Source organism: Aythya ferina, assembly GCF_964211825.1.
Source record: "Aythya ferina genome assembly, chromosome: 1".
In the NCBI taxonomy this organism is placed as follows: domain Eukaryota; kingdom Metazoa; phylum Chordata; class Aves; order Anseriformes; family Anatidae; genus Aythya; species Aythya ferina.
The window spans coordinates 67,899,623-67,913,564 of record NC_140296.1 but is presented as its reverse complement, the minus strand read 5'-3'; the positions used below and the strand labels follow the sequence as shown (position 1 = coordinate 67,913,564).

The 13,942-nt window shown below is 39.5% G+C and overlaps 1 protein-coding gene across 3 annotated transcripts in view; it reads right to left on the bottom strand.

The window, feature by feature from the left end:
* The window catches only part of AFF3 (ALF transcription elongation factor 3), a 337,349-nt gene that overhangs the window by 282,179 nt on the left and 41,228 nt on the right, over nt 1-13,942 (bottom strand). For all 3 annotated transcript variants that reach the window (XM_084526939.1, XM_084526940.1, XM_084526941.1), the window contains exons 2-3: nt 6,898-7,018; nt 748-1,551 (exon numbers count right to left, since the gene is read on the bottom strand). In XM_084526939.1, coding sequence (XP_084383065.1) covers nt 748-1,551; nt 6,898-7,018 — 925 coding nt within the window. The remainder of the gene's footprint in view (nt 1-747; nt 1,552-6,897; nt 7,019-13,942) is intronic.

Genomic DNA, 13,942 nt, shown 5'->3' with positions numbered 1-13,942 from the left:
ATATGAAATAAATGAACGTAAAATAATTCCAAGCAGTTACCATCATAATCTACTGCTGATAACAGAAATATTGTGTAGAAGGTTTTTTAGACATGTTCTAATCTTTGTAGCAAGACTGGTTTTCTACAGATTGTGGTTCTTTAGGAAGAAAATCCCAGTCTTCTTAGAAATCTGTTTGAAACAGAAACAGATACAAGGAACTAAAAGGAGAGTCTCATGGTTACATTTTCATCTATTGGTTACATTTTCATCTATTCTGTAGATCTCATATTGTTATGTAGTTTATTTAGATTGTAAAACTACTTTGATGTCACTGAGGATAGCAAAACTATTTCTTATCACAACCACTTCATTTAATCTTTGCCAAAGAGAAAAAAAAGTAAACTAAATATGAACAGTTCAACGTAACACACAAGCCCAGCAAAAAGAAATATTAAAAATATCCAGACTTTATATATGGACATTCAGAAAAAAGAAGTCAGTGAATGTGTACTATTAGAAAGTGCCACCGTAGGAGGTGTTACAATCCTAAAGACAGTGAGCATTTTGTTTTTGAGATATCTTTACATTACTGTGAGGCTGCTATTTGCAATATAGTACGTCAATGTCAGAAGAGTAAGAGAAAATTTAAACATGCAAACTAAGACTTTAAAAATGTGTGAAGAGACAGATGAAGCTTGCAGTTCTAAGCTTCCATTCATCCACCTATTCAAGATGGGATGTCATAAAAAGCACCAAAACACATACCTCTTCTTGCTTAGGAATGCTGAACTTTGCTATCTTTGACTTGGTCCTGGCCGAATCAGGCTTGTTAGAAGGCACTCCCCTGTATGACTTGGTTGTCTCTGCTGGTAACTTCAGCTTTGGAGACTCATCAGGGGCCTGATCTTGACCATCCATCGGCCTTACATAGGCTGTTGGTTTCTGCTGAACCAGGCTGGGCTTCGAAGCAAGAGATGGTGGGAAGTTTTGGACACAGTGCCCGCCGCCGTGCTTTGAGGGCCTCTCTTGCGCTTGAGCTCCTCCTTCTGTGTTACAACTTAGCTTCGCAGGCTGTGGCACTCTGTTGGCGTTGTCACCTAGTGTGGCCCTCAGTGAGCTTTGCTGAGCAGCGTTGGAGGAGGAAGAAGAGGAAGTGGGACTAGATGCATAGCGTTTTAGTTTCTCCAGACTGGATTTTTGGTTCGCCAGTTTGAAGTCGCCCTTGTGTGACTCCAGTGAGTGGTGCCCATGTTTGCTGGCTCTCTGCTGGCCCTCTGAAGTGGCATTGTGCCCAGCCTTCTGCCAACCCATTGTGGTGCTTTTGCTCTGCTGCGTGGGTAGAGCTGCTGGTGTGGAAGAAGAAGTGCTGGAAATAGAGGGAAGAGGTGGCGGTCTTGAGTCTGCAATAAGATGTTCATCGGGCTTGGGGAGAGATGCCTGAGGAACCCCAGGTTTGGGAACCCCAACAAGGTGGCTCTGGTTTGATCGGTCAGTTAACAAGTCTTTCATTTCATCATAGTTGCCCAGGGTATTCTGGATGCGATTTGATAGCTCATCCCCCTTGTTGGTCTGCAAAACAATAAGTGAGAGTTCCACAACAGTCAACGTAAGACAAACAAAATTCCCTGCTTGCTTCTGCTGAAATCCTTACTGAAGTAGCACTGCCTTATTCAGCAGCAGCGTTGAGGGATGAAATCGAAAATCCTTATTGTCTCTGAAGACACTTGTCAACATCTTAAATCTACCCTGAACTGGAAAAGCTATAAAGGGCCTTAGAGTATATAAAAAAAGAAATCTATCACTGGCATCATGCTGTAGTTAAAATATATTACCTGGAAACTAGAAAATTTATTATTGCAACTCCACAGAATGGTTTGGATTAAATCTGACCATGATAAAACTTTTCCTATAGCCCGGTGCAGGCTATCCTTCAGCCATGAATGAAAATATCGCATTCTTGATTTCCTTCTCTGCCTGCTTAAGTTTCCACATTGCAACTGGGAAGCCTCACAAGGCCCAGTGTAATTGTTGAATGAACTCCCCAGTCTAAGCCAGCCAAACACTGTGAGGTGACTTGAAGACAGGTCATGGCACGATGGGAAAACTATAGATCATTACATCCCTTCTTTGAAAGTACTCTGCTGAGATGCTTACTCCAAGGCACTTGCCTCTTTGAAGAAAAAAAAAAAAAAAAAAAAAAACAGAATCCCCCAGATTCTTCACAATACTCAGTGGTTGTAGAAGGGACATAGCCAACATTTCTCTGCTTTAAGATAAATTGTTGTTTTTGAAATCACCCATTTGTTTCCTGACTAAATAGGCAGAAACTCCACAAAGAGATATAACAAGTGAAAGAAAAATACTGAGAAGGGTTGAAAAATATTTCTTTAAAAAGCCTCTGCAAGCAAAAGTGTGTATCATTAGCTTTTCTGCAGTGAAAATTTTTCTGAACCCTGCCAAGAATCAGCTGTGTGATGTTCTTTGCTTTACATTTCCAGAGGAAGACATTAATGAGCTGGTGGTGTTCTCCTTTCTCTCTTCCAGACATGGAATATGGATGGGGAAACAACCATTGGCTTCAGAAGGCGAAGAGGATCTTGAGATGGATCTTGGTTTAAGAGGGAATCAGTTTCTTGGAGAAAGAAGAGGGTAAAGGGAGAGAAGACCCACTTAAAGTTATATAAAAACATGAAGGACATAGTGGCAATACCAGTCACTCTGGAAATGTGAAAGTGTTTTATTATTTTTTTAAGACTTCCAATAAAATTGAATAATTCAGAAAAACTGTAAGGGAAAAGGACTGAAACTGCTTTTGTTCAAAATCTTCTTTAAAGGGTTTTCTAAAAAGAAACTAGGTCCAAGCAAAAATGCCTTGTAAATGTCAACAGTAGAAACAGTCTTGTTTTGCTTGCAACTTGTTCCCTCAAGTTTCAGGGAGAGTACCTTGCAACTACTGAAAATATATGGCTAGCTTTCTGATATGCAAGTAACAATGTTGTCTAACAGAGCTGAATACACCTCAATAATATATGTTGAAGGGAAGTGGGAAGGGAAAAGCTCAGTAATGTTGCATCTGAAACATTGCTTTGCAAACTTGCTGTAAGATGGATCAGCTTCTATAGCCTGATGTTCTCTCTGCATATGCAGCTGTTGTCACAAGGACAGTAACCTGCTACACAAAGAAATATGAACCATTAATTCACAGACAGCACGTGGCTTAAGAAGGGGATGTTTCTTCTCTTTCTTTGGAACCACATTGGAGTCCCAGATAAAAGGTTATTACTAAAGAGGCTTCAAAAGCAGGAAGCATCATGTACTTCTAAAAAGAAAGTGCTGCAGATGCAATGAGTTGTCTAGTTCACAACCTTAACTGGGGTAGAAAATGTGGGCAGATTAAGAGGCACAGAAGGCATCTATGTGGGAGTGCTTGGCTGATATTGAGGAAAAAAAATAAAAAACGATCAGCTTTAAAAAACGACCAGCACGGAGATCCTGGGCTGCTTGGAGGAAAGATTCATGGCTATATGGAGTTAGGTTGATTGATCTTGAAGATGGTTGGACTTATATATATGTGTCTCCTGGGGTCAATGAAATGGTTTCTACACTTAGGCATCTCCTGGACAAGCAGAATTATTTTCTTGAAAGCACAGAGAAGTTTTCTTTACTGAGTGGATCTCTTCTGCATTTCCTGTGGATCCTCTAACTTGTGTAGATACCTTGCAGAGAGGTGCATTTGCATCTTTCCTCAAGGGATGGAGATCTGCCCTTGGGTCTGTGCCCAGCCTGTCTCAGCCAGCCTGTGCTTCAGGTTTCCTCAAATTCCAGGAGTATGTCAACAAGGACCACAGAATGGAATAGGGCCCCTGATACAACTTGTCAGACAGCTCTCTATCCAGCTGCCTCTCGATCTATGGATGTAAGAGAATTTATGTCTAAGTTTTGCTGCAGGAAGCCCAGCTTCCCTAAGAGAAGGTCCATTCTTTCTGACTGCTGTTTTCTGAATGGGAAAAAATAAAAGCCTAATTGCAGATTATCTGTAGATTATCACCAGCCCAGAGAATTTAGTATATTTTCTTCTATATGGGTAAGATATGTATGTCATACAGAGATGCATCTTATTGATAGATGCCAGATAACCACAATAGCAGCAAACAGACTGAACGTTTCTATCATTGCATGGGCTGTCAACTGGTTGGTGTTGTTTATTCCTTCTGGATAAACTGGGGACGTCCTGAAGTGAGATTCTGTGCTGAGCTGAGCTCATCTGGAAGAGCTGACCTACATTCTCCCAGGAAACAGATGGGATCTGAGGTAACTTGTTATGAGCTTTAGATGTTAAAGTTTGTCCTATTATTTGCTCTGAAATACTGCTGGCTTTATTTAATCATTCACATAGGGAAAACAATCACAAAATGAGTAAGTGGGAAAAGCATTCTGTGCAAACATTTCTAACTTACATTGCTCTATGTTCTGCTAAGTAAGATGTATCCATACATTTGAAGACTTGCAGGATCCAACAGTTCTAAAAATAAACCTGATGGTTGCATGGAAGGACATCAGATTTTTTTTTTCTTCATAAAAAAAAAAACAACACACTGATATGGTTAATGAGGCAAAGTATTCTATCCAGAAAATATCCAGAATGAAATTCCAACTTTTTTACCTCCTTTAAAAGACATTTCTAGTAAAAAGACACTGGATTTCCTGTAATCCTTCATAGAGGGTTGCTATGGATACTTTGAAATAAAGAGGATAAGGGGCAACCCAAAGAGTCAAGATTTTTCGGAAAATCTGATGTTTCAGGAGTAGTGAGACAAGTCAAGGTGAGAGAGGACACAAGATTTAAGAGATTTCCAGTCTGTCTTTGATTTTCAGATATGGCCTTCTGAATGGCAAATCCTCTGGCTTTAGCTCATGTTTCTCAAGCTGTGCAGAGGAATACTGAATTTGATCAGAGCTTGCAGTGAATGTCTGCTGTAGCTTCATTCCCCTGTGGAAACATCTAAAACTTGTACACAGTCTTTAAATAAGGTAAGAGTCAGTTTCAGCTTTGCTTTTACAGAAATGTTACTTCTTCTTCTGTCTCTCTCTACAATAAGATAAAAATGATGAAGGCATAGCTCTGCATCCCCACACTGAGAGCTCAGAAATACTCAGATGATGTCAGACAGCCCAATAGGTCCATTGTCAGTATGGATATGACATGCAGAGTATCCCACTGTTGAAGTTTTGGTGTCTGACACTGTCAGAATGACTGGCCTTCCCAAGCAGCTGTGACTGTCATGCCAGAAGAACAGTGGTCAACTTATACAGCTATCCTGGGCTTTGCCTTTCTCAGCATTTCCTTGAATAAGTCAGCTGTAGGATGTATCTCTGCAGCACCTTTTCTACAGGCGAGTCCAAAATAGAGCCATAGTGTTTAAAAGTGAGAAGTATGGATGAAGCCTTTATTCTGACCTTCTTGTGGGGTACCCACTACTTTTAGAGCATGCAATGAATTTTTGTCCATTCCCATTACAGTGGATGGAATTATACTGTGGTTGCACACAAATGTTTTCAAACATCATAAATAATTCAGAAACTACTGATGTGCCCATGATACATGAAGTCTGTGGCAGTCAGTAATTGGGACACAGGTAATAATCAAGGTGTGCAAAATATCATACTAAAAATAAATAAATAAATAAATAAATAAATAAATAAATAAACAAACAGTATCAGGGACCCAGCAAAAAGACATGCCCTTTTTTTCTGAGGGGTCTATTTTGGACCTACCAAATGGAAAATTATTAGTCCCTGTTGCAGCGGAGCCCTCCCTAAATGCCAAGAGACAGCTAACTTTAGTTTTTCAGGCATTTTTCCATGTATTAGTCCTTGATTGGTCTCACAGTAGACTTTTTCAAGTGGAGCCGTAAGGAGGAGTTCAAGACATTTCCCATGATTTCTAAATGTCTTTGTAATGAATCTGAAATTTGGGCAGCTGGAAGTCAGCTTCAAGGCAGACAGTACTGTCTTCTATCAAGGGACATGGTTTGAAAGTGGTAGATCTTTCTTTTTTATTAGGGACTAGAAACGGCAACAATCTGGAAGGAATAGCAAGTTAAAAGCTGACCCTGACACACAGGTAGAAACACGAAAGCACTGAAGTCAGGTGCAGGAGCCAAATGCCAGATCCCAAATATGATTCTTGGAAAGAGGCACTAAAGCACCCAAAGCACATAGCTTTGCCTGTGTGCATCAAAGTCATGGGTTATCTAGGGGAGAGAAGCAGCCTCCATGGGATGCTGCTCTCTGGTCTACCCTTCACAAGGACTTGATTGGAAGCTTCTGGACATAGCAGTTAAGTGCAGAGGATCCTGCTTGGCCCTCCTAACACGAGGTGGGGAGAGATGGTTGTGCTTCATCGCATTAAGTGTTTCCACGAGAGATAAAACAAGGAGTTGAGTTACTTCTGCCTTTGCTGAGGGCAAAACATGCCTAGCAGACAAATGTTGTTAGTAATGCTTATAGGGAAAAAAATCAAAACAAGATATTTCATCACATTAACCTTGGCCAGAGCATAATGTTTACTGTATGGCTTGTCCTTCACACACAATTCTAATGCAATTACTTTCTCCTAAGTGTTGCAGAAACAGGGCACCATCACCTTCACCTCCTAGTTTTAATGCCACCTCAAATATTGTTAGGATATTTCTCGTTTATTTCATTCTCATGTGCTGCTGAACACTGTAAGAAGCTAATATAAGAAAAATCCAATTCTCAATGAACCATAAATGTTCTATGCAAATTTTGTGAGGCTGGTACTTGTGGGAGGTTGCTGAGACCTGGACAATGCCTTACTGTAGGCTGTGATTTTATACTGTCAAATAAAAATAAATAAATAAATAAAGAGCCACCCAGACAGGAAGCATCTACCTTGTACGGTTCACTGAAGAGGGAGTAACTTGTGTTAAATGTGCCATCCTCCTGCTGGGCCTCCTGATTTCTCCTTTCCCATTCTTTCCTGCGCAGCACGTTTCTATCCGGCTCATAGACACTGCAGCAAAAAGTGGAATAGATTTTTTTTAGAGTTAAAAATGAGCGGGCAACATATAAACCACTGTGAGTTTAAAAGTGAAGAGCTCTGTTTTGCAGACAGATGGCAAAAATAAGCAAGAACATGAATCAGATGAATGCCAGTCCAAGCAGGCTGGGGAGGCTCAGGTCTCTGGGAATGCTGATGCTTTCTTCACACAGAGAATAGATAATTAAATTCTTACAGAAGAATAAAAAAGAAATCACAGGGCAGGATCTAGTCTGTGCAGAACTTCTCTGCTTGAAATGTGACAAAGGAAATATCTAAGCAACTTTGACAAAGACTGAAAGTACTCTTAAGGCAGATGGTAATTACAGCTATGAGTAAATAGAAATTATGAACATATTTCCACTTATGACATATCCTCTGAGTGTTGTATGAGAATGCTCCTTTTTTTACATGGATGTGTTTCTGTAGTGATTCTTTCATTAACTAGCTCCCTAAAGAGCTGTTAAAACTACATGCTGTAGTGGTTTCCACAGTTAGGCTGCTTCTTCTGATCTCTGTTAATCAGCCAAGTCGTGAAACTACTGCTGAAACAATTCCTCTTTCTGATGGATTTGACACTATCACAACTTCAGAGCACGAATAAATGAATACTGGCATGATAGTGTATGTATGGCTGGTAGAGTGTAGCTGGAGAGGAAATAAAATCACTGCATTCAACAACAGTATTAATTTTTAGAAATGAATTAGTCTGGCTCCAATACAGACACACACAAAAAAAAAACCTCCCTTCTCCACCCCCCCCCCAGAATTATGGTATAATGCATGACATCATAAACCAGAGAAACCTTTCCCTAAATTTCCTCAGAACAACACAGGTTTAGACATTTCATGCTGTTATTCCCATCACACAGGAAACCAAGGCATGCAGTGTGGTTTACATGCTATTTCAGTAAAATGTAACGAGCGCGCCGATTGCCTATTTTGCCTAGCTCAGCTAATGCCTTTCTTCTGGCACTGTAAATCTGTAAAGAAGAAATATATATTAATGTCATGTAAGTGCACCATGTGTTAATAAAAAAAAAAATGTTGCCTTGCTAACCACTTCCCAGTTTGCAAAACATATGTTGCATTGGCTAACCACGTGATGTTACCTAGTGTGCCTCAGGCAAGGCTGCAAAAAGGCCAACAGCTATCTGATTCTAATTCAAGACTTGAGAGAGCTGAAAATACATAGGACATGTTAGACACTAGTAGGATTTAGAAACAATGCCTTAGCAGTCAACAAACGAACACAAAACCTTATGTTTACTTATAAATGCTGTTTACTCCTCATGGACTCCTTCTGCCCTAACAACTAGGTTTCACATGAGGACTTAGGAGGTGGGATAAGACCAGCTCCTGGTGGGCTCTCAGGTGACCCTCCTGATAGCCAGCTAAGGGCAGATGCCCAAGACTGAGCAGAATTTTGTTGTGAACACAGGATTTTAGTACAGCAAGTTGAAGACAGCTAACAACCAATTTTTTTTTTCTTCTGCATACGGATGTAATTTTGTTGCTGTTGTTTTTATACTATATTTTTTGTGAGCATGTTATTCATACTAATACTCCCTCTTTAAAAAACAGTGTAATGAGGAGACATTCATAGGAGTGGCGTTTGGGGCAGGAAAACACCATCCTCCAGGAGGAAGGGACTAGCAAAGGCATCCCAAAGGGGTACAGATAAGAGACCACGTACTGTGCACACCACTGAGGCTAGGAGGCCAAGCAGCTGTCATTTACTCCTGCATGACCAATAGTCCTCAGGCACAACAACATGCCATCTCCCTGTACTCCCATTGTTTAAGCCGGGATAAGAGACTTTCTAACAAACATCTCTGTGTTTAAAGCAAGCTTTATGCCACCAGGGATAACTGTTATTAGGTGTTGGTTTTTGTTTCTACTTTTTTTTTTTTTTTTTTTTTTTTTTTTCCCTCTGAACTTGCAGGGATCCAGTTATAACTTCATCCTCAGCTGCCTTTCCCCATCCCCTGTTGACTCTTTCAGATGCTTTGCATTTGGATTGTAGCCTGCAGTCAAATAAAGATGGGCAGCTCCTCTGAGATTAATTATAATACTGATCCCTACCTAGTTTCTAGGAAGTAAACAAGTGTACCGATCTTCACTACGCCTCACACAAATTTAAAAATGCTGTGGTGTGATACTCCTGAAGTGGAGGGACTTTTTATCCCTTTATATGATGAAGACACACAAGTCTCTAATATCCCTTCATCTGATGAAGAACTATTTGATGAAGACATACAAGTCCTCAGATTTCTGAACCCCTTCCTGAATGAGACACTCACTGTTGGCCCCACAAATCACAACCTGCAATAATTCAGAACGATTATGCAAATGGAGCAACAGTGTGACAATGCCTAATATGCCATCTATAAGCAGTAAGTCGGGAAGAACTACGAGAGTTGTATTCCTTGGGTAATACAGATGGCGAAATCTCCAGCATTTGCAAGGCTGCTCCTTATTTGCATGAATGTTGCAGAATCACATTTCCTTGAACGCATGTCACCAAATGTATTTATTTATTTTGGTTCAAGGAGAACGCTGCCAACTGCTACAATTGTCTTTATTGCAAACACTTCAGTTAATGGAAAATGATTCTTTTTAATAGTTTTCTTCCTTCTTTTTTTTTTTTTTTCCTTTAATTTGTAATTTAAAACAATCCCAAATGCACATGTACCTTTTAACCATTTACACTATGTTTATCATTTCCATAGCTAAGCTGTGTAGTTCACAAAATATCTCCAGATTTTTTTTTCCCCCATTGGAGCATCTGTGCATATGCATGTGGTGTACATATGTACATGTATGTATATATATATATATATATATATGTTATATGCACACTCACACATCATTTTATAGGTTAAGAGTTTTGGTACTGTGAGCCAAAATGTTGAAGCAGTTTTGCAAGTCAGGGTAACCAAAGAACTTACAACCAGTCATCTCTCAAAAGTCAGTGTCATTTATATTTGTTTTATAGAGGTAAAACTCGAAAGGGGTTAATTTAAATAGATTTTAAATGATACATGTATTGTTTTTTGTTTTTTTTTTTTTTTAATGCAGTGCCTGTTTCAAATTCATGCTTAAAGGACATGAACTGAAGCGTGAGTGATGGGTCAAATACATGCAAAAGATATATATGACTAAATGTTATATTACAAAAATTGCACTATTCTGAATTTAGCACACTGCTTTAAAAAACACACTTTGATTCATCTTAGCCCTAAGATCTGCCAAGAGACATGCTGAAAAGGAAACATCGACCAGTTAATTACATCCAAATACCAGTTTCTCAGGCTCAGAGCACTTCCCGCACACATCATCCCAGTCACAGCAGCTCTACCTTCTCTGCTTCTCCTGGAATACCCTCAATAATTTCACTCTCTGGTGTTGTACAGATCAGAATGCCAATGGGCTGCCACACTTCTCAGAGGAGGCACATTTAATAAATGCCAAGCTGTTGTGATGGCTTTGGGAAGGCTCCCTTTCTGGGCACCTCCTCTTTGGTCATTGCTCCCCACAAGAGCTGCCTGAACCGAAGAGCTGACCTGTGCTGGGAGGGTGGTGGCAGCACCAGCCTCACCACAGCACTGCCAGAAGTACCCACAGTTTTCTTCACGCTACAGTTGACATCAGAAGGAACCATATCCTTTAGTCCTTAATTAGAAATAGACACAGACGGCTCAGGGGACAGCCTAGGAGCAGAGCAATAACCTTACCTGAAATACCTGGGACTGGATTTAATCTCTTACAAAGTCCACGGAGTTATGTAGTCTCAGGCTAGGCTGAAAGCAATCATATAAAAAGCCTAAAGTTTTAAGTGTTGAGGATTCTCTTTCTCTCTTTTCTTTTTTTTTTTTTTTTTTTTTTTTTTTTTTTTTTTTTTTTTTTTTTCTCTCCAAAGCACACTATTTCTGACTCAATTTGCCCTCCCTCAGACATCATTATTTGGAACTAGTGGAATAAAAGGTCTAACCTCCATGATTACCTGGATAGAGACAATATACTAACATGTTCTCCTGTCCTTCAGCCATAGGGAATACCCCCAAGTTTTGCACTCCAAAGAAGATGTCACTTTAAACAAACTGAAGCACTGCACCTTTACTGAAGTATCACCCACTTTCATAGCTGTGTTGTGGGCATTAATGATACTGCTCAACTTTTCCAGAAACCACAAAATCACCACATCCCCAAAGGGAGATTCAGGAGAGATACAGTCATTTGGCCACCAGATCACCATCCTCTAATACCTGGCAGCTTTGAGACAGTAAAGGACCTGGGTAGGAAAACAGGGGGCAAGATCACTGGTGCTCCCCTTGCCTCCTATCAGATTATTTTTTGTAACACCCCCCACAGCCTCTTTCTAACCCCCTATGCACATAAATATTGTAATATAGATATAGCAGAAGCAGCTTATTTATTTGCAGTTGATGTTTGTGACCCAGGAGTTTGATCTCCTTTGCCCCAGCAGCTACACGTTGTACTTCATACAAAACTTTCTGAAGTCTAGACTTATTAAAAACAAAAGCAGAGCTGATGACTCACAGTGACATGGAAAGATCTCTTAAATTAGCAAAATCCCAATTCCTGTGGGCTTCCTGTGAGAAGACCTAAATGCTTCTTGCAAAGGCTGAGCTGTTTTCCCAGATGTTGTCAGCTCACGCCCAGACATCCTCACTTGGGCCCAAACTGACCCTTCCTTTCTCATTACCAGATGAAGAGGCTCCGTGTGAAACACCGTCAGATGGCATCAGCCCCTCCCATCACTGTGGAAATAATATCACTTCCAGTCCCCCAGGTGCAGGGTTTAACTATCCCCAGGGTGTGTGCAAAGCTGATCATCTTCCAAATGAAAACAAAACACAAAACTGATCAACAAAACAAACAAACAAACAAACAAACAAAAACAGCAACAACAAAAGAAATCCAAACCCAAAATTCACACTGCAAGTGACTAAAAAATATGGCAATTTCAAGGATAAAGCTAGACCCATGAACAAGTTTTCTGTGAGGACACATATATCTTTTAAATGAAATTTTAGCACAGTCATTTTTGAATTATGTGCAAAGTTGGAACTGTTTCAAAACAATGAAAAAAAGCAGCTAATATTTCAAAAAAAGAATTTTAAATGGCTTTCTGATTATTCTCAACATTTCCCTGCAAATTGTAATCTGGCACATGATTCAACATACTAAATTTCAGGCTAAAGTGAGGATATTTTCTTAAATATTTAATAGCCTGTTTCTCCCCTGAATTACCACATTTATGCCAAAGTAACTAAAAAGAGTAACTCCAGGGAAAAACTCATACACCAAAATAAAAAGTAAATAAAAAGTAAATAAAATAAAATAAAATAAAATAAAAACATCTCAGCCCTTATGCAGGACAGTGATTATAAGACTTAATTCAGAATGGAAATTAGGGTCTGAGTTTAATAGAGCTATCATTCTCATATCTCTGTAATACTTTAAAACACGAAAGGACTAGCCAACCTGGGACCTTGTAAGGGCAATAACCCCAAACATTTTTAGAAAACAGTCAAATTCTGACAATTTAATTACAACAATTCAGGTTATTTTTCTTGCTGAATTGCCTGACAACATCGGAGTGCCATCACTTACTGTCTGTTTTCTCTTCCACTGTTCACATCCATGTTTTTTTGCTGGCCAGTTTCTCAGTACCAATTCCATTTTCAGCTAAGTATAAATGATGCCTATTTGGGAACTAATTGCTAATGGGATACGGTGAGCCCTTAGAGATGGCAGCCTTACATTTTGAGCTGTAAATGTTTTCCCTAATGACACTTGAAGTATTGGTTCGATTATAACAAAGGGGCAGCCTTTGATGACCAAGTGACATAATCAATAAAATACCTTCCTAGGTCGCAACTGATTTTATTTTATTTTTAGACTTTTTATCTCGCTTAAACAGCAGAAGTTAATTTGAGGATTTTTACAGTATTTTTTCCCATTTACAAACAGAAATGCCGTGGGGTAAAGCAATTACTCTGATTTACTGTTTTCTCTTTGATTGAACATAAAGATGTAGCAGGGTCTCAAAAAAACAGTAACTTAGCAAACTGTGCTCCTACCCACAGACAGATAAAGTACCTACTTTGCTATTTCAAAGAGTTTACCTCCAGGCAGCAGCACAGAGCAAACATCAATCAATGACATGTGTCTAAGATGAGATTGATGTTTACTCTCACAGCTTTTCATCTTACATCCAATAAATTATTTTTCCTTCACCAAAATGCCTGGTTAAATTTCATTTTTCACTTTGCAGTATCAGTTTTAAAACTTCTAGCTTCCAGCAATTTTAAAGCTAGGATTCATTGATGCTTCATCTTTTACAGCCTGTTTATGATTTGTATTAACCATGAAACACTGCCGCGCAAACATGAATATGCTCGTATGGAGCTGTGCTGGGATGGCCACATGCTCAGTGGCAGGTGCGGGCTGTAAGGTGCAAGATTGCTTTAATTATGTGCCTGGAAATGCTGAGATGGAAACCAGAGGCTGCATTTGGAGGGTTAAGTATATCATATCCACCAAACAAATATATATTGAAATATATATATATATATATCCCACATCTGCAAAATCAGCATCTGAGTGTCCAAGGCAGGTCTTTTGAGGAGCCATGCTGGGCAACTGGAAAGAGCCAAGAAAAGGCTAATTGTGTGTTTAGTTGTTATCTTGGAGGCACTCTTAAAATATGAGGGCTTTGCATGTAACCTGACTGAATTTTAAATACGTGTTGAAATATTGAGAAAAACCTACGATGGCAATTGAGACTGGAATCTAGGTTGTTGAATCACAGCAGTAAACATCACAACAGAGGAACATTAAAAAAGAATCCAATTTAGTTCAACATCT